At 40.4% G+C, this 22,662-nt stretch overlaps 3 protein-coding genes across 6 annotated transcripts in view; 2 read left to right on the top strand and 1 right to left on the bottom strand.

Moving 5' to 3' along the window:
• The window catches only part of cdk17 (cyclin dependent kinase 17), a 35,846-nt gene extending 33,990 nt beyond the window's left edge, over positions 1 to 1,856 (top strand). For all 3 annotated transcript variants that reach the window (XM_067489623.1, XM_067489622.1, XM_067489624.1), the window contains one exon: positions 474 to 1,856. In XM_067489623.1, coding sequence (XP_067345724.1) covers positions 474 to 514 — 41 coding nt within the window. In that variant the 3' untranslated portion in view covers positions 515 to 1,856. The remainder of the gene's footprint in view (positions 1 to 473) is intronic.
• Positions 1,857 to 3,780: 1,924 nt separating this feature from the next.
• Positions 3,781 to 12,808, bottom strand: elk3 (ETS transcription factor ELK3). 2 transcript variants are annotated; one of them, XM_067489625.1, is made up of 5 exons: positions 12,478 to 12,806; positions 9,122 to 9,357; positions 8,266 to 8,991; positions 6,486 to 6,608; positions 3,781 to 5,214 (listed from the first exon to the last, which is right to left on the bottom strand). In XM_067489625.1, the coding sequence occupies exons 2-5, from the start codon at positions 9,326 to 9,328 to the stop codon at positions 5,119 to 5,121; spliced, it is 1,152 nt and encodes a 383-aa protein (XP_067345726.1). In that variant the 5' UTR covers positions 9,329 to 9,357; positions 12,478 to 12,806; the 3' UTR covers positions 3,781 to 5,118. The 2 variants fall into 2 exon arrangements, with proteins under 2 accessions (XP_067345726.1, XP_067345727.1); XM_067489626.1 differs by lacking the exon at positions 3,781 to 5,214 and adding an exon at positions 5,248 to 5,616 and having other exon boundaries at positions 12,478 to 12,808.
• A 906-nt stretch (positions 12,809 to 13,714) lies between these two features.
• On the top strand, positions 13,715 to 21,965 carry hcfc2 (host cell factor C2). Its single transcript, XM_067489615.1, has 17 exons — positions 13,715 to 14,141; positions 15,371 to 15,519; positions 15,605 to 15,765; positions 15,983 to 16,185; positions 16,336 to 16,420; positions 16,537 to 16,640; positions 16,971 to 17,201; positions 17,287 to 17,481; positions 17,637 to 17,686; positions 18,401 to 18,506; positions 18,710 to 18,766; positions 18,852 to 18,907; positions 18,990 to 19,133; positions 19,269 to 19,466; positions 20,856 to 21,153; positions 21,259 to 21,331; positions 21,431 to 21,965. The coding sequence occupies exons 1-17, from the start codon at positions 13,976 to 13,978 to the stop codon at positions 21,438 to 21,440; spliced, it is 2,286 nt and encodes a 761-aa protein (XP_067345716.1). The 5' UTR covers positions 13,715 to 13,975; the 3' UTR covers positions 21,441 to 21,965.
• The last annotated feature ends 697 nt before the right edge of the window (positions 21,966 to 22,662 follow it).

Here is a 22,662-nt window from a genome sequence, read left to right as displayed (position 1 = left end):
CCACAATAACATGGGTCATAATGTGGAAACAACAAAAGCTACAGATATTAGCTGTTAATACATCTGAAGCTTTCTTTGTAATAAGCATAAAACCAGAGCTGTAAAATACAAAACTACACATTTAAACTTCATTTTATAGACGTATTTTTACTGGTAAATATGGATGACATGACATCTGCCCAAAAGTAAAGTCCCCCCACCGTTACTCCGCTATTAAGTGCTACCTAAATATGCCCTTTATAGTTATGCACCTAATTTGTATGTGGAATTTCCTGATTAAATAAAACTTAACTAACCTTAAATCTCAAACTGAACTCTCCTGATGACATCAGGTTTATCTGTAGTACGGTTGAGATTTTAAAATGTCAATGATCAAAACTAGTGCTGCTCTTTAAACTGTCTTGATAGTTAGGAATATGTAAAGCAAAAACATTTTGGGTATCGTGTTAATTAGTGTTTTCCTTCATTTCCAGGTAACGGCAAGATCAACAGAAGGCAGAGCATGCTCTTCTAATGTTCGATAAATAGAGGATGGTCTACTGGCCAACTTCATCGTTACTTTCCACCAACCTCTCGCATGAGCCCACCTTCCCTCCGAGTTAACCCCTTCACCCCACCTGAACACACACACCCAAACATGCACACCCCCCTCTGAGCGAGTGACTCTGGGTTGAATCTATTAAGAGACTGTGTTTATTTATTAAGGGGGTCGGGTGAGATTGAATTTTTTGCTGCTAAACTACTACTGTCTGTATTTTAACACACCGTGTGTGTGTGCGTTTGTGCACATGATGTGAATTTGAGACGCCATGCACAGTTGATTCAGTCAGTAAGGTTAATATTTGTTTTTTTTCTGACCGTGATTCACAGCCTCGTATGAGTTAGAATTCCAGTGATGTTAATGTCGACGCTGTGACAAGTTGCTCTTGTTGTCGTGCTTGGAGACCGAACGCTTCAGTTATGACATTTATGTTTTGTTTTTCTTCGAGCTTCCGTGACTGAACTGTACAACATTTGCAGGTTTAGAAAGACTGGGACAGCTAGATGGTCTCAAAAACGGCTCCTCTGGAATCCCAGTCCTTATTCTTCCAAAACATTTCAGACGGATTCTTCTTTGGGAGGCCCTGTTGCCCTCAAGTGTCTATGCTGAGGCTGAAAAAGCAGGACTCTGAATGACATTTTTAAGCTGAGGGTTGAAGAAGCACAAACGGAGTCCAATCAAACTGGGAGGACAAGATCTTTCTGACCATTCCAGCTCGGCTACAGGACCAAATCTTAGTAGGGTGGGGAGGCAGTTGGGAAGACGAGCGGAAGGCACAGATGACAGAGGAAGAATACTAGAGCTAAACAGGAAGTCATGTGACGTCCCACAGGAAGCCAGCAAGCCTTCCCTTAAACCCCTCACAAAACTGCCAGTACTTCAGTGCTGTTTTTTTAATAATGCAAGCTACAGTTTCTCGCTTTGTGTCTATTCTAAGATCTCAGTGCAGTAACTCTTAGTAGTTATCTTGCACTTCTGTGTTTCCTCTTTTTTTTTTTTTCTTTCTTTATTTTTGAATCAGGGACCTGGGCCATGACGTGGCCGAGTTTACCCAACAGTATTAAGATTTGTTCTCTGTGTCTGTGACCTTCGACCTCTCCTTTTGAGACAACTGTCATTGAGGCATGTTTTTAAGAAAGGGAGGATGGTGGGGTGGGACAGTGGGATTTGGGGTGGGGTTTTTCAAAAGCAAAATGGTTGTTTTCCACATGGCGTCGGACGACTGCTCTCTCCAGCATTTGTACACAAGAAAGGAAAAAAAAAAAAGATTTCAAATTGAAATTTTAAATTTAACTGGTCGCTGTGTTGTCTGCAATTGGCAGTGATGCTTCAGATGAAGCCAGTTGAGAAGTCTCACTTTAGACTGCATGTTTACAGAAGCAAATGGAAAATCACCCCAAAACACTGTTACAAATGTCTACTGGAGTGCTTTGCATTCCTGGCTAATTGCAGGCTTATTGATGTAGACAAACATAGTATAGTTAGACGGATATTTATAGAAGTTTACTTTGAGGAATAGTTTGACATTTTGGGAAAAGTGTTCAGTTTCATGCAGAGAAAATTGATACCACTCATGTCTAAATGATACAGTAAATATGAAGGCATGAGAACAGCGAGCCTGGCTCTGTCCAACGATGACAGAACTGCCTACCATGACCTCTTAAAAACGAATTACCACTTTATTTAATATGAACTAACAAAGTGTAAAAAGTTGCACGTTTACAGGGGATTATGTTCTATATCTTAGCCAGGTGAAGTAAATTCCTGTGAAAATCATCAGTTTTACTCTTTATGGTTTAGAGTTATTTTTGAACAGGTTTGTTATCTTTGTATAGAGTCAGGCTAGTTTTCTTTAGCTTAGCTTAGCATACAGCAGTGAGCATGGTGTCAGTCTTCACATTTGACTTTTGACAAGAAACGTATGGCATCTATTTCCGAGAACTTCTTACCGTTTCTTTTACAAGTCTCTGTCAATGCGTTGTGGTAGCTGCCTCTCAGAAAGAAAGAGCAAAAGTGTCAGAGATGCCAACCTGTACTAAAGTATAAAGACGGCGATTTCTACACTCACTGTAGCAAAACATAGAAGTGAGTGCAGTACATACCTTTTGCACTAAAAAAGCACCAGGAATGCAGTGATGATCACAAATTGAATGTGCAAGAGTCTAAGGGCGATTTTCCTGTGGCTGCAGCTCTTTAGCTCAAGATTTACTGTACATGGAAAGTTCAAACTTATTGTCTGATTCAAAGGATTCATCTGAGCAACACTAGAATTCTCTGTTTCAATATACTGAAGGGGTAAAAAAGTGCTGTGAGCCCTACTAATGCTTGATAAACTCAGTAGGAACTGAGAACATTAATGTAATAAACATTAACACAGTTTGCTCCTATTAGTGTAATAATCTTGTACTATACTTTATTTATCATCATTTCATCAAGTAACCCTGACAAGTTTCTTCTTAAACTTATTAAGTTTAAGAAGATTTATTATTTGAAATCTTTAAATTATTATTTAAAGATTTAAAATATAATTATTAAAGATAATTATATTTTCTAATTATATAAGATTAAATTATTAGTTCAAAGTTCAAAGAGCTTATAATTGTATAAATCAAACAGTTGCCTACGTGCATTTAAAATGTGGAAGACTTTTTCTTCCCCTCTTTGTATTTCAGTTTCATTTTCTAAACATTTCCCCCATCAATCAAAGGAAAACAGGATTATTTCACAGTAAATGGCAAACTGTGTTTCTGCTAATATGACTTATTGCTCGTAAATAGCAGTAACACGCACGAGAGGAGATTTCTTCAATGGCTAAATATTTATCATTGTAAAACTGTACTTTTTCACATGTATGAATGACCTGAATTTATGTGAACATGGTTGAACTTGTATGTACGTACGTATGTATGTGTGTGCGCCTGATGCATGGAAGGCCTGCTGTGTTGTGAACTCAACCTCTCTGATACGCTGAGCTGCCGGTGAACAGTTGGTGTGTGACTCTTTTTACTGGAATTATTTATTTCTCATAACCGTCAAAAGTAAATTTAATCTGTTTCATAAACAATCTGTGCAGTATTCATTCTTTGACTAGTGACAACCTGTGTGCGTTCCAACTAAAATGAATATAGTAATGAAAGTTTATTGAAAAGTAATTTGTTTTATTCCAAAAAATGTCACATTTTTCTCCCCCCACCCAAAAAAAAAAGCCCAAAAATTAAACAAAGGCAAATCACTGAGAATACACTTTCACTGATTTCTTTATATATATAAAAAAAAAATAAGGCGCTATTTTACAAAAACGTTTGTGCAATTTTAACCTGGAAAGCTTAATGCATTTACAGAACTTTTACAATATTAAAGGCACAGCTGGTACAAGGCTTAAAAGTATGGTCCAATTTAAAAGAAAAGCACTAAACTAGAAAAAGGGGGAAAATAATGTTCACAGCGTCAAGTATACTTGTCAAAGCAATACAAAAGACAAAGTAAGGACTTCCGGGGCATTTATCACTCTGGCCAGCAGGAGTTCTGCTAGGAGTCGAGAGGGTTTCATCTGATGTGACCACATGTGTGGCTCAAAGAATCCAGATGTGGACAGATTCTTATTTTTGTTTTAATGTGTAAAAATATAACAGTATTCCTGGGACCTCCGGTGTTTTCCTGTATAGCACAATCGAAATGATTGGATTGTACATTGATAAATAAGACTTCAATTTGTTCTCATTTAGAGAATCAGTTGATTTATATGTTAAAATATAAAGGAAGGGTTGGAGGAATATGTTTTCAATCTGAGAGTCAGATGAGTAGATTAAGACCACTGCATTAGCATAAAGACTTGAAACAAGGCTGTGTATCTCTGTCCAAAGCACCGTGACTTTGTCAGTTATCCTTTAGTCGTCCATGAAACCATTTGTGCACATCAGCTTATGTTAAAAAAAAAACATGTCCATAGTTTTTTTCCCAGTTTCTTTATGGTAAATGAAGTTAACCATCAATCAGTCCTCTGGTGCCACTAATTCTCAGCAAGAAAGCAAATGAATGCATTTTCCTTAATGGTGAATGTTTTTGTCTTATCTCCATTGTTTGAGTCAGAGGTGTGGATACTGACATCAGTCAGGAATGGGAGAGGGGAAAGAGAGATAATGTTAGTGATAATTACATTTTAGCCAGTCTTTATTGCTAAAACGTTAGCCAAGGAGACTGATATGTGAAAATGAGATTTCAAGCATGATGAGGTCTGACCTTTTTTTTTTTTTTTTTGTCTTTTTGCATTTACACCATTAAAAAGAGGAAAACACCAACTACAAGTGTAAAGAACATGAGCAGTTTAAGTGTAGTAAACACAACGATAAACTCTAATGCCCCCTTCTTAGAGAGCAAGGCTTTCAGAGTAAATTCCTGTTTCTTCATAATAAATTGAAAGATACAGGTTTCAGGACAAAGTATAATAAGACTCAGAAGAAGTCCAATGTGGTTCATAGTCTGAGATTAAAACAGACTGACTTAGATCTGATCTGTGCTAAATCGGATTAGCTCAGTCTGGTTTGGTTCAGGTTACTCTAAAAGGGCTTAAGCTGATATCAGGACTTGTTGGAGCTGGATGACAACAGCAAAGAAGTTGGAGCATCCACGCTGGGCAAAGGCACTGGAATGGGTCCATTCAGCAGTGTAGGGAACTGCAGGGAGGAAAAAAGTGTTATAATTATCAAAAATCTGCAAATGTCAGTCAGGAAGCTGGAAAATTGACTCAAGTTTCCTTTGTGATGTTTGCACACACAAGACATTTTAGTCTGTTTCATTTAGGTTTCATTAATTGTGAGTATAATCACATTTTCTGCTAGTGTCTCCTCAAAGACATTCATGGTGTTTCATTAGGTTTTTGGTTGCTTTCGTGTGAAAGACGTTTATTTATGCCAAGCTATAAAAAAAGAGCTGTAGGAACAATGAATAAATCTCTGCGAAATGTCATTTCTCATCCCAAAGGTGTTGTGTGGGTACTGGTCTGGCTTGTGGTTCTTGAACATATTTGGCCTCTCATCTGAAAGGCTTCAGGGGGTCCAGTGGCCTCTGAACAGCACCTTTGGGATAAATATGAACTGGGTGACTGAGAATGTGCACAGACATGTGGTTTCTCAGCTTTATTGCAGATGTGCGGTCTGACTGCTGATGCATCAGAGATGAAGTGTGTGCTCCTGCTTAGATTACAATCGGGGGACATGGTAGCCCACCAACATGGAGGAAACAAGCACCATTCTGTAATCTAAATGCTTGATACTTAACATTTTATTTGGTGTGTGTGTGTGTCTTAGATTTGCAGTGGGTGGGAGGGGCTCCCTACCAAACAGCTCTGTCCCTTTCCCACTCACCAACAGGAAGTTGCCCCTTCTTTTTGTCCAGACTAGAAAGGAAACATCTGTAGCTTATTTTGAAATTCTGGCACACGTTGAATCACACATGCACAAACATCTCACACACACACACACCAACTGCAGAGGTGAATGTGTGGTTATGAGAGAGGCATTTGCTGTAAATAGCGATTTTAAAGGTTGGTTTATTGGCAGAGGCTTTGAATCCATTAACACCAACGTAAGCTAAGTTTTTTTTATTCTTAGTTGGCAGATTTTAAATGGGACTGTCAGAATTTACATAATGGGTGTTTTTGAGATGTTACTTAGAAGAAAGTATTCTCTACTAAGATGAGACCATTTTAACTTCTTAGATTGGAGCTATTCAAAGATGTTTACTGCAGTGGTGTAGTAAGAATAATGAGGCCAGGGTCAAAGTATTTGTATGATTCCCTGTGCTAGATTGTCAAACAGCATCAGAAAGAATTTTAACTTCTCGTTACAGTCATTCATCCCACAACTATAATGTCCATTATGTGATAACCAGCTTCATCCTTTTTGTTTTTAGCCAGTTTAATTTAGAGAAAGGGTTATGGTGTTACCTGAAAGAGGGGGGCGTGGCTCTGCAGCTGGGCAGGGCTGAGGGGTCCCACTGGACTCAGGTTGGACCAGAAGTGAATGTTGGACAGTAGAGGGCTGGGAGTGAGCAGCAGACCAGATGGAGTCTACACAAACAAAACACCGCAAAGAAATATCAGAGGTGAAATACACAAAGATGGACGTGATGGTGTTTATTCTAGCAGAAAGTCTACGGAACTGTACAGTTTGTGGTGAAGTCGTCATATCATTCAGTGGACAGAGCTCAAAGCCAAGTCTGCCCTCTAGTGAACTTATGTCTACGAGACACAGTGACCTGTCTGGTCAAGTGTGATCGCCTGCTGCAGTTTTCAGCCATTCTAGCAGAGAGAAATACACCTAATGCTGCTAAAAGGTAAATGGTCTGCACTTATATAGTTTATCCCTTTTCTACCTATTGGCACTCAAAGCGCTTTACACTGCTTCTTATTCACCCATTCACACTCACACTCACACACCGATGGGGGAGCTGCTATGCAGCTGGCCAACGCTCACCGGGAGCAACTAAGTTGGGGTTCAGTGTCTCGGTCATGGACACTTCGACATGTGACTGCAGGAGCCCGGAACGTACCAACCACTGCGAGATTGGTGGACAACCGCTCTGTCTCCCTGTGCCACAGTCACAGGAAGGTAGAGCTGTTGCTCACAGTGCCACTGCTGTAGAAGGTAGAAGGTAGAGTTTTAGCTCTACCTTCCTGGAAGGGAAAGCATTTTTTTCAGGGGCACACTGACCACAAACCAAAGGGACCTTTGCATATTTTATTCTTCATTTATGTCCCCCCTTATTTCCTGTCATCTCTCTAGCATTAGCCGTCTTTTACAGGGATAATATGCAGGTATATCAAACTGGCATATGAATCTTACCTACCAGTCAGTGCAGGTCAAAATCTATGACGCAGACTCATAGGACAGCCTGACAACAGTGCACATTTGCTTTTAAAGGTGTTTGAGTAAGGCTCACCCTTCTAACCAATCAGAGAGGAGCAATTGTTTCACCTTATTTTCGCCTTCACATGACTACTACGCTGCAGGATGGGAGCATGGTGCAGCAAGGGGAGGTCAGGAGTGGATTACTACAGAGTTTAATGCTACTCTCAAAAGTTGCACATTCTAGCATTAAGGTACTAAGTAAGGATCTGTAAGGTATTATCATAGTGTTTTTGCTAGAGTGGAAGCCAGATCAAGCTTGCTGCTTGACTGCAACCACAAGAAACTGGTTTTAGTTTTCAGTCATATAATTAAGGGACTTTTATTTAAGGGTCTAATGTGATGCATAAAACCTGTAAAGGAGCTGTACGTAGATGCTAAAATCAGCCAATAAGGCAGTTACATGTACAGTGTGATCACGAACACACTACACATGTTGAGTAATGAATGGTTTTGGACACACTTCGTTTTCCATCAGTGATGTAGTAACATATGATTACACAGTCTGAATAAGTGCGTCAGCCGAATGCCTCAGTGTAGTCAGACTGTCCTGGTTTGGTCAGTGTGTTGTTGCCAGTGAATCAGGAGCTTCAGGGACATATGGCTTCACTTATAAAACCCTCCCCCCTCTCTCCCTTGCTCCCTCCTTTCTTTCCGCTCACCTCTTTCCATCTCCTCACTGTCTAGAAGTCTACACTGCCTTTCTTCCTCCAAAATCTCATCCTCTTCTCCCGTTCTTCTCTTTTTCCTCACCTGCTGTATTTATAGAGCCAGTGTGTGAACAGTGGCGTTTCACGTGTGTGGTGTGTGATGACGTACCTGTGCTGTGAGGAAGGCAGAGGTCAGGGACCCTGAAGGCAGTGCTGGACTGTTGAGGGCAATAGAGACGAGGTCACTTCCTGTGAAGAGGAGAGAGGGGGTGGAGATTTCCAGGCATTTGGGTTTCTTGCCCTTTGATTGCACACCACTGGCTAATCCCCTCCTCTCTGGCATGGTGGTGCTTTGTGACCTCTCCCTCTCTCTCTGACCTGATGACAGGTTTAGAGGTTGAGCGCTCTGCTCTAACTCATCAGTATCTGTGCTCTGACCGCGCCCCCTCCACCTTATGTGGGTGGGGCTTTGAGGCGGGGAGGAGGAGCAGGAGGACGAGCGGCCCTGCCGAGGAGACTGTCTTGAGGACTGGGAGGTTTCTGTTGAGGATGGTGGCGGGGTTGATGGGAGGGAGGAGTGACCGCGGTTGGATACAAATCGGATGACAGTGGAGCTGTCATCATGGTGATCAGATCTGGGTTCCATCTTGATCGGCCACTGTGGCTCTAAGGAGTGCTGCAGGGAGCTGACAGTGAAGGAGGAGTACAGGCCAGAGCGGAGGTACTGGTTTCTCCCACCACCATCCTCATCTTCGGCCTCAGGCTCTGATGCTGCCCCTCCACTTTCCTCACTGCTACGACCTGACTCCACCACCGCTGGGTCCATCTTCAGAATCTCAGGGAATGACACAAACTTGTAGACAAACTTCTGTCCAATCACCTTTTTGATTATGTTCTGCAGAAAAAAAACAAGCCATTTAATAACATTTGTGATGTGTTACTTTCAGCTATATTTCATGAAACATCTTCAAAATCACTCAGAGTGAAACATTTCATTCATTATGACGTGTATATATGTTGCGTACTTTGTCATAGTAGTAACGCAAGGCTCTGCTTAGCTTGTCGTAGTTCATGTTGGTCTTGTTCTTGCGTAATCCCCACAGCTTGGCGACTTCCTCAGACTTGAGCAGCTTGAACTCGCCGTCGTGAGACGTCCAGCAGATGAGATGTTTGTGACTTTGATCGAGCAGCAGCTGCAACAGGAACTGCCAGAGTGTGATGGAGCTCTCCATGTTGAGGTGACACCAGAGACACAGGCAATCTGCGGAAGCCACAGAGAAAAAATGTTTCAGTGTGCAAAAAAAAAAGTCATTAAAAGTTCATTGACTGACCATGAAGCCTCTTACTCTCTTGCAGTCAGATATAAAGAGAAACTGTGGGAATGCTGTACAGCACCAATCAGGAGGGGGACACTTCTTCTTTCTCCAGGAAACAACTAAAGCTGTGAGTTTGCTATGATAATTGATTGTACAAGAAAAGAAAATCCCTTGAAATATATTTGGAATAAGGAAGCAGTGTGGATGATGCGAAATACAGTCATGATTTTACATCTACTGCGTAACCAGTGAGAGAAGCTGTAAGCTCAACATTGACATATTATCACTTCCACATCACACTTAGTTCATTGATTTACTGTTTTTATATCTTACTGTTATGAGCTTCTCTCTCTCTTTTTTTTTATGACGGTTTTGACTGATTTTACTTTTTACCGCCCTTGTTTTGTTTGCCTTGTCATCAACTTTTAATCTGTAAAACATCTGTATTGCAATATTCTGTACAAAACGTGCTACATATGGTTGTAGTTGGTAAGGCAGTCGTCCACAGACCGCAGGGTCAGTGGTTCGAACCCCAAGTTGATCCCGGTGGGTCAGGTGAGCACCTTGCATGGTGAATGGGGGATTAAGAAGCCACATTATATAAGCGGCCATTTAACATTTTACCAAATGTTAATTTCATTTGTGTACATGAAGAGTAGGAACCATTCTGGGTTAAGAACATTCACATATCTAATGAAAACAAGTATCAGAAAACAACAACTCAGAAGAAATGTAAAGGAGGAACGAAAGAAAGAATGACAGTAGATGGGTTAAGAGGAAATGATTGCTAACATAAATGCGCAAATGCAAGTCTGAGTGAATCCTTTAAATCTAGGATGGAGCAGGGAAATGTAAAAAAAAAAGAAAAGAATAATGAATGATGGGTACTGATGCTTCTGTACATAATATGAAGTCTCTTTAAATTACTTTAAGCTGTTCTATGAGTCCACCTGTCTGTAGATACATAATTGGTCAAATTACATCATGTACAGGGAGGCAGCCAGGGAGTAAGCCAAAACTCATCTGTTCCTAAAAGAACGAGTAGTCACATTTTAATAAATATGTAATAGAACATAAACAACTGCCTTTTCCCCATAACACTTTATAGTTGCAAGAGTTGTAAACCCTTAGTAAACAAATGTGCACTGACTAGCATTTAGCATGGCCAAACAAGGATATCAATTATCTAATAAAAATAGATTTTTCATTTACGTGAGATTTGAGACAAAAATACGTCATTCCCTAATTGCTAATTGAGTATGTTTATTAACTATATTCATTTTTTTGTATCTTCCTCTTTTCATTTAGATATATATAAATTTGTATTTCTGTTATATGCATGTACTTAATATATATTGTCTTTGTGACAGAGAGAAGCCGAGCTAGAGGCCAGACATTGGTTGGTTTTCGAATGTTTCCATAGTGATAAAGCAGGATGTGGTCAGTGACCTTCTGCCAAGACAAGCATGAGCCTAACTGACACGTTTACCTGAAAACCCCTGACTGTCTGTGAGTTGTCAGTCTGTCTTTTTTGCCTTTCCTCTCTGTCTCTCCAATCCATTCATTTACACGGTGCCTTATGGGCAGGAAATCATTTTCTGCCATTAAAAAAACAACAACAACAAACAACTCATTAAAACTAGATTTAATTTGCAAGCAGGGCTATAAGAGACTTTGCAGTTGCATTCCCCATGGAAATTACATCTGGCCACACAGTGGAGAAACATTGGCGCAAGAAGTGAAGCTTAACTTTATGAAAACACAAAATCAGTAACATGAGAATAATCAACTACTAATTCAATATAAAAATACATTTTGTATCTTCCTTTCCTTTACTCTACTCTCTGATTAAAGGAAACTAACCAGCAGACAGGGGTACGTGGTGCAAACAATAACCCAGCACCATGAACACACACACACACACACGACCAACAATATCCTCACTTCCTTTTTCCTGCATGGGTGTGTGTGTTAAGTGATGGAAGAACTGTCTCTAAACGAGGACTTCCTGTCATTCAGCTTCAGTGGTGTCTTTCCTGAAGAAAGGCCTTCCCTCTCTTGGAGGTAGGACTTCCTCTCACCGGGAGAACACACAACACACACGCAAACAAACAGCCTTCTTAATTTTGTTTGTTGTGAACACTTAGGGGACCAAAAATTGTAATATCACCACTCAGCACTCAAAACATGTGTGGATTTACAGTATGTCCTGATGTCAGTCCCTGTTTGATCTATCTGTAGTTTTGACATTTCAGTCCCAACAAGTATGGACAGGAATAAATCAACAGCAGGAAATGTTGATTTATGGAACTTCAGAGTAAGAGCAGCATGATGCACTGATCCTCAGTGTTAAAGCTTTGACTTTTATACTGTCTATGAAGTCAATCAGTCATATATGATTAAAACATAAAGATTATCTTCCTTTATATATTAATATGTCAGAAACACACTGTTGTGCACTTTGGACGCTCAAAATCTTTAATCCAGCAGCAACAAGCCAAAGACGTCTCTACCCATTTTCTCTGCGCTGGTTATTTCTCATTTTTGTGTGTATGTGTGTGTATGGGAAGGAGGGGGGTTATGCTGGAACTCAAATGCTTCTTTGTTTTGCACCAGTGACTCATTTTCAAGATGTTGTCTGCTGCCAGCTTCAATCCGGAAGCGCATGGCAATTAGTCTGCTAGGTCCAGACAAACCAGAAAGTCTACTACTAGATTTTAAAGGAGCCATGGCTAATTTTTCAATAGCAGAGTGTACAATAAACTCTTTTCCTTGTTCTTTAATTTTAGCCTAATCAATCCCGTTTAATTTCGCCCATATGTCTTTGCCAAATCGGACACGGAACTTAAACACCTTTTACGCGCAGCTTTAACGCTTTTTACGCACGGCTTTAATACTTTACGCACAGCTCCAACACCGTTTTCAAGTTGACAGTAAATATCTGGACTTAAGTTTCAGTAAATGTGCCAACTGCTAATATGATGCCGCTTTAATCTGTCTGTTACGCACAAACGCGGACGCACAAGTCCGCAAAGTTGTTGGTAGAAACTTAAACGCACACCTACCCTGATGTGGACGCTGCTTCTGTGTCCGTCTGCCCGTACGTGTGTGTTTGCGTCTTAAAAAATCGGGGAGTTTTCGTTATGTAGGAGCTCCATGCTGTTGCCACTGTCTGAAAACGGATCAGCAGCTCGCCTCTCTCCTGCCTCAGAGCAGGAAGTCGGGACGCACAGACGGAGAACCGGCGCACTTCCTCTGGCGCAGTATTCCCGTCTGTGTAAACACACACACACACACGCACGCACGCACGCACACACACTTTAGCTCATGCACTCAAATTGCCTAAAAGCAAAGGCGCACATTTTCTCTCTCTCTCTCTCTCTCTCGCTCTCTCTCTCTCTCTCACACACACACACACACAGACAAAGACAAATATTGTAATTCCGACTAGACTCACCGCTGAGCCAACTGACAACTGACGTCACCCTCTTCCTGCTCACCGGGAGGGGTTACTGCTCCCACACACAAACACACACAAACAGAGTTAAAGTTCAGGATTTTCAGTAACTATAAATTGTTGCTCAAACTTTAATTTCATAAGAAAAACTTCAATCAGTTAGTCAACGTGCTGTTCCAGTAACTACATATACTGTATTTAGATACCAAACTGTACGACATAAATGAAAGTGACTGCCTAATTTAAATTTTAATGCAGACTGTTTTTGCTGTCTTTGTCCGTTTTTTTTTTTACAACTTTTATTTGCTAGTCTTTCCTTCAATTTTATTGTTGCAACCTATGTCACACAAATAGCCTACAAGAAAATACCTCAAAGGCTGGTTTCGCTCAGGTGGCGAGGCTCAGAACCAGTCAGCTTAAAAGAACCGAACAGCTGTATACATGTAGGTTATATCATTTGGAAACTTATGTGGGAGGGTGAAAGCAGCTGTCTTCAGCTGATGAAGCACCTGACCTCAGGACACCTACTCATTTCCACAATGTGACGAAGAGACGAAAATAGAAATGTTCGTTCAGAAGAAACCCTGACTTTAGTCCCCTGTATTGGTTAAGCTCTGAAAATTTCACAGGCTTTTTTGAATAGCACAATTTGTTAGACATTTCTGGGTAAATGCCTTTCCATCTAAATCGGCTGAGACAGGCCTGATGACATCTGAGATAGTTTTCTTTTTCTTAGAAAGAAACTGAGACTGTCTGTCCACATGTCAGTTGCAGGAATATGTATAAAATCTTCACATAATGCTGACATATACTGGTTTTATATACATGCAAAAGAAATATTTAAAGGTAAAAGAAATATTAAGAAAACCAGCACATACATCTACAGTTAATAAATAGTTCTCTCGTTTTAACACTTGTCAAACTAAACAGCACTTTTACTTCCATCCACTTAGATTTAATAACCAATAAACGTGCTAGAGTGAGACGTCTTCTCGCGTTTTTACTTCTCTGGTCGAGCTTCCTTTTTCCCCCTTGGCCCTGCCCGCCCCCCCCCCTCCGCTTTGAAACGTCAACAGCGCCAAACTTCAGGCTCCCTTACGGGGAAAATGACCACTGGGGCCGAGGAGCTGCAATGGAGGAAAGTGCATTCCGTTACAGGGGTGATACCGCGGTCAAGACACGGACACCGAGCTGCAGCCATACGGGAGTTGATTATTGTTTTCGGTGGTGGCAATGAAGGGATAGCGGAGGACCTCCATGTTTATAACACTAGTAAGCTAAACCGTTAGCCGGAGGCTAACTAGCAGCATAAGCGGCTAATGTTTTTAGCATAGATGGGAATGAGAAAGTCTACATCAGGCTAACAGGCCCGTTTGCCCTTATTCTGGTGACGGTGTTATAGGTTTTTTCTGTATAAAATAAACGCCAAGTAGCTTTAGTAACCGTAAGGGGAACATAATGGCGAGCTTAAAAGCAGGCTAACATCATTTAGCTAGTTGGTACGGGTATTGTTTCTTAACAGAAAACAGCTACAATTGAAAAAAAAAAAAAAAAAAAAAAAAGCGACATAAAAGACTCATTACTTTTTTAGGTAAACATTTAAGGTGGTGATATATTTATATAACACAAAATTGCCGCAAACGTCAAAAAGTTGTAAACGTATTTTACACAAGTATTCATATTAACTTTTTCAAAATGTTCTTATGTTATAGCCAAGCTGGATTAGATTCATTATTATCCTCTGTGAAACAATGTGAAAGAGGTTTTTTTTTTAAATATTTGCAAATGTATTAAAAAGAAAAATGTAAAAAAAACAAATCACATGTACATAATTAAGCCTTTGCCCTGACACTCGAAATTGAGCTCTGCTGCATCCTGTTTCCCCTGATTATCCACTGATTAGATGTTTCTACAGCTTGATTGGAGCCCACCTGTGGGAAATGCAGCTGATTGGACATGATTTGGAAAAGCATACACCTGTCTACATAGGGTCCCACAGTTAACAGTGCATGTCACAGCATAAACCAAGTCATGAAGTCCAAGGAATTGTTTGTGGACCTCCAGAATTGTATCGGAGTACGAATCTGGGGAAGGGTACAGAAAAATTTCTGCAGCATTGCAGGTCTTAATGAGCACAGTGGCCTCCATCATCCTTAAATGGAAGATGTTTGGACCCACCAGGTTCAAACTGAGTGATCATGTGAGAAGGGCCTTAGTCAGGGAGGCGACCAAGAACCCAATGATTTCTCTGAAGGAGCTCCAGTGTTTCTCTGTTGAGTGAGGAGAACCTTCCAGAACCACCATTCATCAATCAGGCCTGTATGGTAGAGTGGCCAGACAGAAACCTCTCTTCCGTAAAAGGCATTATTATGTAGAACTTTTGAAGAAAATAATGAATTTAATCCACTTTGGAATAAGGGAATACTTTCTGGATGCACTGTACTAATTGTATAAAGTTTTCACCAGCATGTTTTATTTATTTTATATGCTCATTCTCTCAGTCTCCAAGCAGTGGTTTCTGCCTGCGGTGAGGGGTGACATCCCACCCGGGTGTGCTGCCCATGGCTTCGTCTGTGAAGGCACTCGAATACTGGTTTTTGGCGGCATGGTGGAGTTTGGCAAATACACCAACAACCTCTATGAACTGCAGGTAACATTTCTACTGTGACTGATTCAAACCCTGTTGCTGTGATGTAGAACATTTAAAGTCTGATCTCTGGACTCGTGTGGCCCAGGCGAGCCGCTGGCTTTGGAAAAAACTGAAGCCCAGAGCACCAAGGAATGGTTCACCACCTTGCCCTCGGATTGGACACAGCTTCACTCTTGTCGGCAATAAGTGTTACCTGTTTGGAGGACTGGCTAATGATAGTGAAGACCCCAATGGCAATTTACCAAGGTACAGTGGACTTCTAAGAACTTTAAAATGTTGTAGTAGTTGTACAACTTAATTATAATGGGGGATTTAAAAAAAAAAAAACTAACTGTGGACCAATGTTGAGCTATTAATCCAGTAACTTGTTCTCCCTTTGAAGTTAAAAGCAGTATGTAAATGGTACATCAGATGTATAAACCTTAACATCCAAAAGAGAATTATGTAAATGGCTTTGACCTAGGTACTTAAGTGACTTCTATGAGTTGGAGCTGCAGTCTGTATCGGGGGCAAGAGGCTGGAGCATCCCAGAGATGAAGGGTGCAGGCCCCTCTCCACGGGAGTCCCACACCTCAGTTGCCTACACAGGTCTCGGCTCTCCAAAGATCTACATTTTTGGAGGGATGCAGGGATGCCGGTTAAATGACCTGTGGCAACTTGATCTCGGTAGGTCGAACCTTTTGAGACAAATAACTACTCTAAAGTTTCACAACGCTTTACTTTTTTTTTTTTTTCTTGAATTAAACAGTGTAGACATTTTTGCATCTATGTGCTTTTGAAAAATGAGACGCATTATTTCTTTCCTGTTGACATTAGACACAATGGTTTGGTCGATGTCTGATACAAGGGGAACCAAGCCAATTCCCAGAAGTCTTCACTCTGCCAATGTCATAGGAAACAAGTAAGGAATCCCTCATTGTTTGTGTCACCTCTTTTTAGAAGTGGATGTATGGCTTGTATGTGACACCTGACCACACTGACCTTTTTACAAATTGGAGTGCGTCTGTCTGTCTGCAGGATGTTTGTGTTTGGAGGTTGGATTCCTGTTCCAGAGTCAGGCAAACACAGTGCCTTAGGAACTGAATGGATCTGCACAAACTCCTTAAGTGTGCTTAATTTAGGTCAGTGCTTCTCACTAAGCATATCCAACACACTTGATAGGTGTTACATTTTTAGGAGAGCAAACGTCATCATTTATTTAGACATTTGATAAAGTAGATCACATTTGTTAAAAATAATTAATTCTCTAATTGAGATAAAAATACAACAGTCTGACCAAAAGTTTTTTTTTTTTTACAAACATTAAAGCTTTTAATGTTGTACTGTATGTTATGTGTCTTTTGAACCCTTTACCATAATAAAAGCACTGGTCTGACTTAGGAGGTAATGCATCTTGTATGTAATTAGGCCCATGGGGGCGAGTTCATAGCTGCCATGTTCTTCTATCACAGACAGTATGAGCTGGCAGAACGTGGGCCCAGATGAGCAGGATGATATTGAGTCCCAGCTGCAGAGCCAGGGACCACAAAGTGATGACCCATATGCCTGTAGACCTAGAGCCAGGGCCGGCCACTGTGCTACCACAGTTGGGACCAGACTTTACATCTGGAGTGGCCGGGATGGATACCGTAAGAGCTGGAACTACCAGGTCTGCTGCAAGGACCTCTGGTATTTGGAGACAGGTGAGGACTCGTGTTTAAATGAGTGTCAAAAAAAAAAAAACTCAAGTTGATGTACCCCTCATAACACCTTTTACTTTTACTTAAGATCGGCCAGCCAGCCCAGAGCCAGTGTTACTCATCAAATCCACAGTCAGCATGCTTCACGTGGCATGGCGCCCCCTGGCGGCAGCAGACGGCTATATCCTTCAGATTCAGCCTGTGTGCCCTCCTGCAGCCAGTGATCCACCAGCCAAACCTGTCAGTGCAGCTGAAACAGATGGGAAGGATACAGATCCTGCAGGTGGGCAAGCAACTAGTTTTTAAAGGCCCAGCACAGGGCATAAGAAAATAAGCAAAAGAAAATTATTTAAGCACAGAAAAAATGCATAGATGAATAAATCACATTTATCAGGATGTGTACTACACAGCAAAAATGTTCCCTTTTTCTCTTCTCAGGCGTACATTCTCTTCAACCTCAACATGAAGGAAGCACAAACAGAGGAGAGGTACATGTGACTTGCATGTGACATTTAAATCACTAAATGAAATACATTTGGTTTTAACACTATTTAAACAGAGCAATAACTATCAAAACACTGAATTTGGTTTTGTTAGTGCAGATTTATGTCTTATTAATTCATGCTGTCCTATGACTGAAGAAATGTACTTGGACATATACTCACTGGCCACTTTATTAGGTACACCTGTACAATCTAATGCAATCCAATACAGCAGTTCTGCCATGAAATCTACTTTTACAGTGTTTTAAGTTAAAACTGTCAGGTGATAATTCTACCCTCTGTTTATTATTGAGGTAATCGAGAGTGGTGCAGTTGTCCTGGAGTGCTTTATATTAAGAGATGGTTCTAATGTTTTGGCCACCCTGTTTAAAATCTAATTAACTTCTGTGTCATCAATTCCCTGTTGCACAGCTCGTTTACAGTCAGTGTTTGCTGGCTGTACAGTACTTTCATAAACTGTTGCAAATCTATGACTGTTTGGCATTTTATGCTGCATCTGCGTTGGAAACAACCCTGATCCTGGTGGTGTGGGAATCAAGATGATCCTGATTGCTCATCAGGAAATTTGTGCAAAGTTTCTGGCACAGTCTAATGAAACTAAAAGATTATCTCTTGGCACCTTGATTATAGTGTCTTCAATTGGTTGTACTTGTACCTCATTGCCAAATGACAAAATGTCAATTTCTCTCTGGATTTTAGGTTGTTTCAGTACAGCAAGACACCTTGGTGAAACCCCCCTGTGGCTCTGCAGAGGGTCCAATGAACACTTGGAGGAAACTTGGAGACACTTACCCTAAAGACTACAGTAAGTTGTGTTGTCTGGTGAAAGAAGTATTGTCCTTGTTGTATTGTCTTTACAGCTATAGGGAAACCAAAGGAAGCTTTTGCACTACAGCCGTGGTTTTGTCTTGGTCACATCACCTAACAAGAAGTCTCCAATCAATTCAGATTTACTGTTAACCCCACTTTGACCCACTTGTTGTTAAAAAATCTTTGTATTGGTTTTAGCTGCTGGACAGGAGATGTCAGCAACACAGGTCAGCAGCTCATCCCAGCATCAGTCAGGTAATAACGATACTCAAATGTCAGCGATAAACCAGACTGCAGTAAGTTAAACCTTTTAGCTTCAGTGTTCTTTTCCTTTTGACAGAAAAACAACCTGGTCCAGCTGATAAGATGGGAGATTTCTATGCCCATACAAATCAGGTTAGATCCACTTCCAAACTATAATGATTCTTTCTTTAACTTGACTTGGTTTGAACTGGGACTATAAAACTGTCACCACCAGGTGGAGAAAATGTCAGAGGAAGCACCGTGGTTTGATGTTGGTGTGCACAAAACACTCTTCTCAGAAGTCACTCACTACTTTCTTCCTGCTGACAGTGAACAGGTAACAACCCCTGTCAGCAACCGGCCCCTGAATATTAAAGAGGTAAAAGCCATTTAAAGTGAGCACTAATTAAGATGCTACAAAGCTGTAATTCAACCCATTTCTAATTTTTCTTGGTTGTGCACTAACACACGAGGCGTGTATCCATTCTTTCTTTCTTTTTTCCTTCTTCCTCAGCCCTTTTCCCAGAGGAAGCTGCCAGGGCCTCAAGACTACCAGGGTAGAGATAAGAAAGGGTTGGAGCCAGGTCAGATGTACAGGTTTAGAGTTGCGGGAATCAACTCCTTTGGCCAGGGTGACTTCAGCCCAGTGAGTGAGTTCAAGACCTGCCAGCCTGGTTTCCCTGGAGCGCCCTCTGCTGTTAAAATTACTAAGGTGACAGAAATTAGCTAGGGAATGTGGGGAATTTATGGGTGGGGGGGAAAAAGAATCAATTTACAAATGGTAAGACTTGTTTTGTGATGATGTCGACAGACCAAAAAACGAACTCAATGTTGAGGACAAGTTGCAACACGCACCCACAAAAGCCAGTGCACAGATGCTGTGGTTAACTTGTTCCTCATCTCTATCTTAAGTGCAAATATTAAAGCAGGCAACATTTTACTAATTTTACTTCAGAACAGACACTCAAACTATGTTTGTTTTTACCAGAAAGAGCTGTGATTTTTGACAGTACATTATACTTTATATAGTTTATAAAATATATGAATCCCCCCCTTTTTTTTTTCTTTTCAATTTCCTTTGTTTATGGTGAGTACAGTTGAATACATTGCACAAAATATCTTTAAAAAGCTGCATAATCATTTACAAACTGTTTTCTGCTGCTTTTCTGATAGACCCTTATCAGAGCCGCTAGAAGCCCAATTCCAAAAAAAGTTGGGAGGATGTGTAAAACATAAATAAAAAAACAATGCAATGATTTGCAAATCTCATCAACCAAAATTATATTTACTATAGAAGATAAACAACATATCAGATCTTCTTTGCATAATACTAACTAAACTAAATGTGTAGATTGCACAGGGATTTCTGGAAGTGCTCCTGAGCCCATACAGTGATGTCCAGTAGAGAATCAGACCTGTTTTTTGATGCAGTGCCTCCCGATGGCCTGAACATCACATGCAACCAGTTTTGGCCTTGTCCCTTGCTCACAGAGATTCCTCCTGATTCTCTGAATCTTTTGCTGATATTATATACTGTAGATGGTCGGATCTTCAAAGTCTTGACAATTTTACATTCAGGAACATTTTTCTGAAATTCTTCCAGTATGTTTACCCACAGTTTGTGACAGATTGGTGAACCTCTGCTCATCTCTACATTTGAGAGGCTCTGCCTCTTTGAAATGCTCCTTTTTATACCCAGTCATGTTACTGACCTTTTGCCATATCATCTAATTTGTCAAATGCTCCATTTGGTTTTGATTTGTGGCAATTACTTTTCCAGCCTTTTGTTGCCCCTGTTCCAAGTTTTTTTGAGATGGAAAATATGAGCTCATTTTGAATTGAAATGCAGCAAATCCCAATTCAAAATGAGCTCATATTTTCCATGAAATGGTAAAATGTCTGTTTAACATCTGATATGATGTTGATGTTCACTGGAGTAGGAGCCCAAATATCATGCAATTCTTTCTTTTTATTGAATGTTGTTTTGAATAAAAAATAGTCATGAATTGAATCGGTACACCAAGAAGATGGGTCGATCAGAGTCCCACCTAGTGACAATTGACAAGTCTGATAGTCTGAAAAACTGTAAAATCTTTTGCAGGCCAATGATTCAGTGCACATAACATGGGAGGCTCCATCCTCTCCATCAGGCCGGATCCTTGAATATTCCATGTACTTGGCAGTGAAGAAAAGCCGCTCCACCAGCTCAGAACGCCCGGGTCAGATGGCTTTTATTAGGATCTACCGCGGTACCAAGACATCTTGTTCAGTTAGCTCTACCCACCTGGACAACGCCCACATTGACTGCTCTGCCTCTAACCGCCCAGCTGTTGTCTTCCGCATCGCAGCCAAAAATGAGCAGGGTTACGGCCCGGCGACACAGATCCGCTGGATCCAAGGTAGAGGAACGTAGACTTTTTTTTTGTTGTGTTTTCTAGTCATGTTATGGATAGATGGTAATCAGATTTTTCAACCTCCATGTGTTCTTTTCGTTCTTCCCTCAGATCCCAGTAAGTTTCGAGCATCTGCATCTAAAGCAGACTGCAACACAGAAGCTGACCAGGATGGTGCTGACAGGTAATCAGGCAAACTTTTTTCCTCTTACTTAAAAAAAACAACTTTATTTTATTATTATTTTTTTTTTTTTAAATTGAATTCCCCTTTTCTCTCTTGCAGCTCCAGCTAAAAATGTGGTCCTGGATGTCACATTTGGGGAAAAACACTGCACTCAGGAAGTTGGCAGTGTACACCACTAAGACGTTGTATAATAATTCCTAGGTAGTTCAGTTTTGGTAATTTATTTTTGTATGTATTTAATTATTTCCCTGTAAATAGATACACATTTACACAGGAACTTTAATACTTGGCTATTGTAGTTAACATGTAAAGTGATGTAGACCCAACTACCACCACTAATTCTAATTAGTTTAAAGATTTTAAACTCTGTAAAAGTTGGATGTGCCTTCACTTCACACCCCCAATCCCACCCCCACGCGTTACATGCCATTGTTAATGAAACACAGGTGGGAAGGTGCATTCATTGCCAGTGTACGCTTTTACAATCGCCTCGACGCTGTTATCTAAATATTGAAATGTGTTTTTCAGTGATCATATTACCGGTTTTACATTTAATTTTACATGTTTGTGTATTTTGTCATTGTACACAGCCATGTTACATTATCTGTATCAATTACATTTCTTTAACATTTGATTTATGATCTTTGATTTCTATTGGCATTATGAGAAGTTAGTCAATTATAATGTATCATTTAGTCCAATTGTTTTCATGTACAAAAGTTAGTTTAAAATGAATAAGATCCTTAATCCAGACCTATTTCTTTAAAAATAATGCAGCATTACTGCAGTTTCTCACATTGATTTAATATAACTTACCACAGTTGATACAATTAATTATAAAGACATTCATGAAGGTCATGTGTTAAAACTATTGGCCTCTCATTTTATGCCCATGTAGTGTAAATACAATGATGGTTCACTTCATTACAGTGAAGACATCTCTGAAACCAGTGCTGCATGATGAAACTGAACAGGACTAGACTGAACTTTATGTGATAACATTTTGTTGAACAATCTGAATGTAGCTGTATATCGGTCTGTTGTAAGGCTTTGCACATTTGTTTTTATATTCTTCATTCGATTTTCAGTCCCCTGTGATAAAATACAATTGCACTAGTAAAGTAATGACTTATCTGAGATATGACTGATCTAAAGCAGTTGATGGGTTGGTCTGACCATTTAATGGATTCACCGCACAGTACACTTCTGGGTGCCATTGATCTTTGTAAAATAATTCAGATTGAGAAATGCAAGGCTGTCTGTATCATGTGAACATGTGTACTACGTGATGATGGCAAGCTGCCGTGCACTGTATAAAAGGGGCTTTGGAC

Source organism: Channa argus, chromosome 21 (genome assembly GCF_033026475.1).
Source record: "Channa argus isolate prfri chromosome 21, Channa argus male v1.0, whole genome shotgun sequence".
In the NCBI taxonomy this organism is placed as follows: Eukaryota; Metazoa; Chordata; class Actinopteri; order Anabantiformes; family Channidae; genus Channa; species Channa argus.
This window is presented reverse-complemented; position numbering and strand designations above follow the sequence as displayed.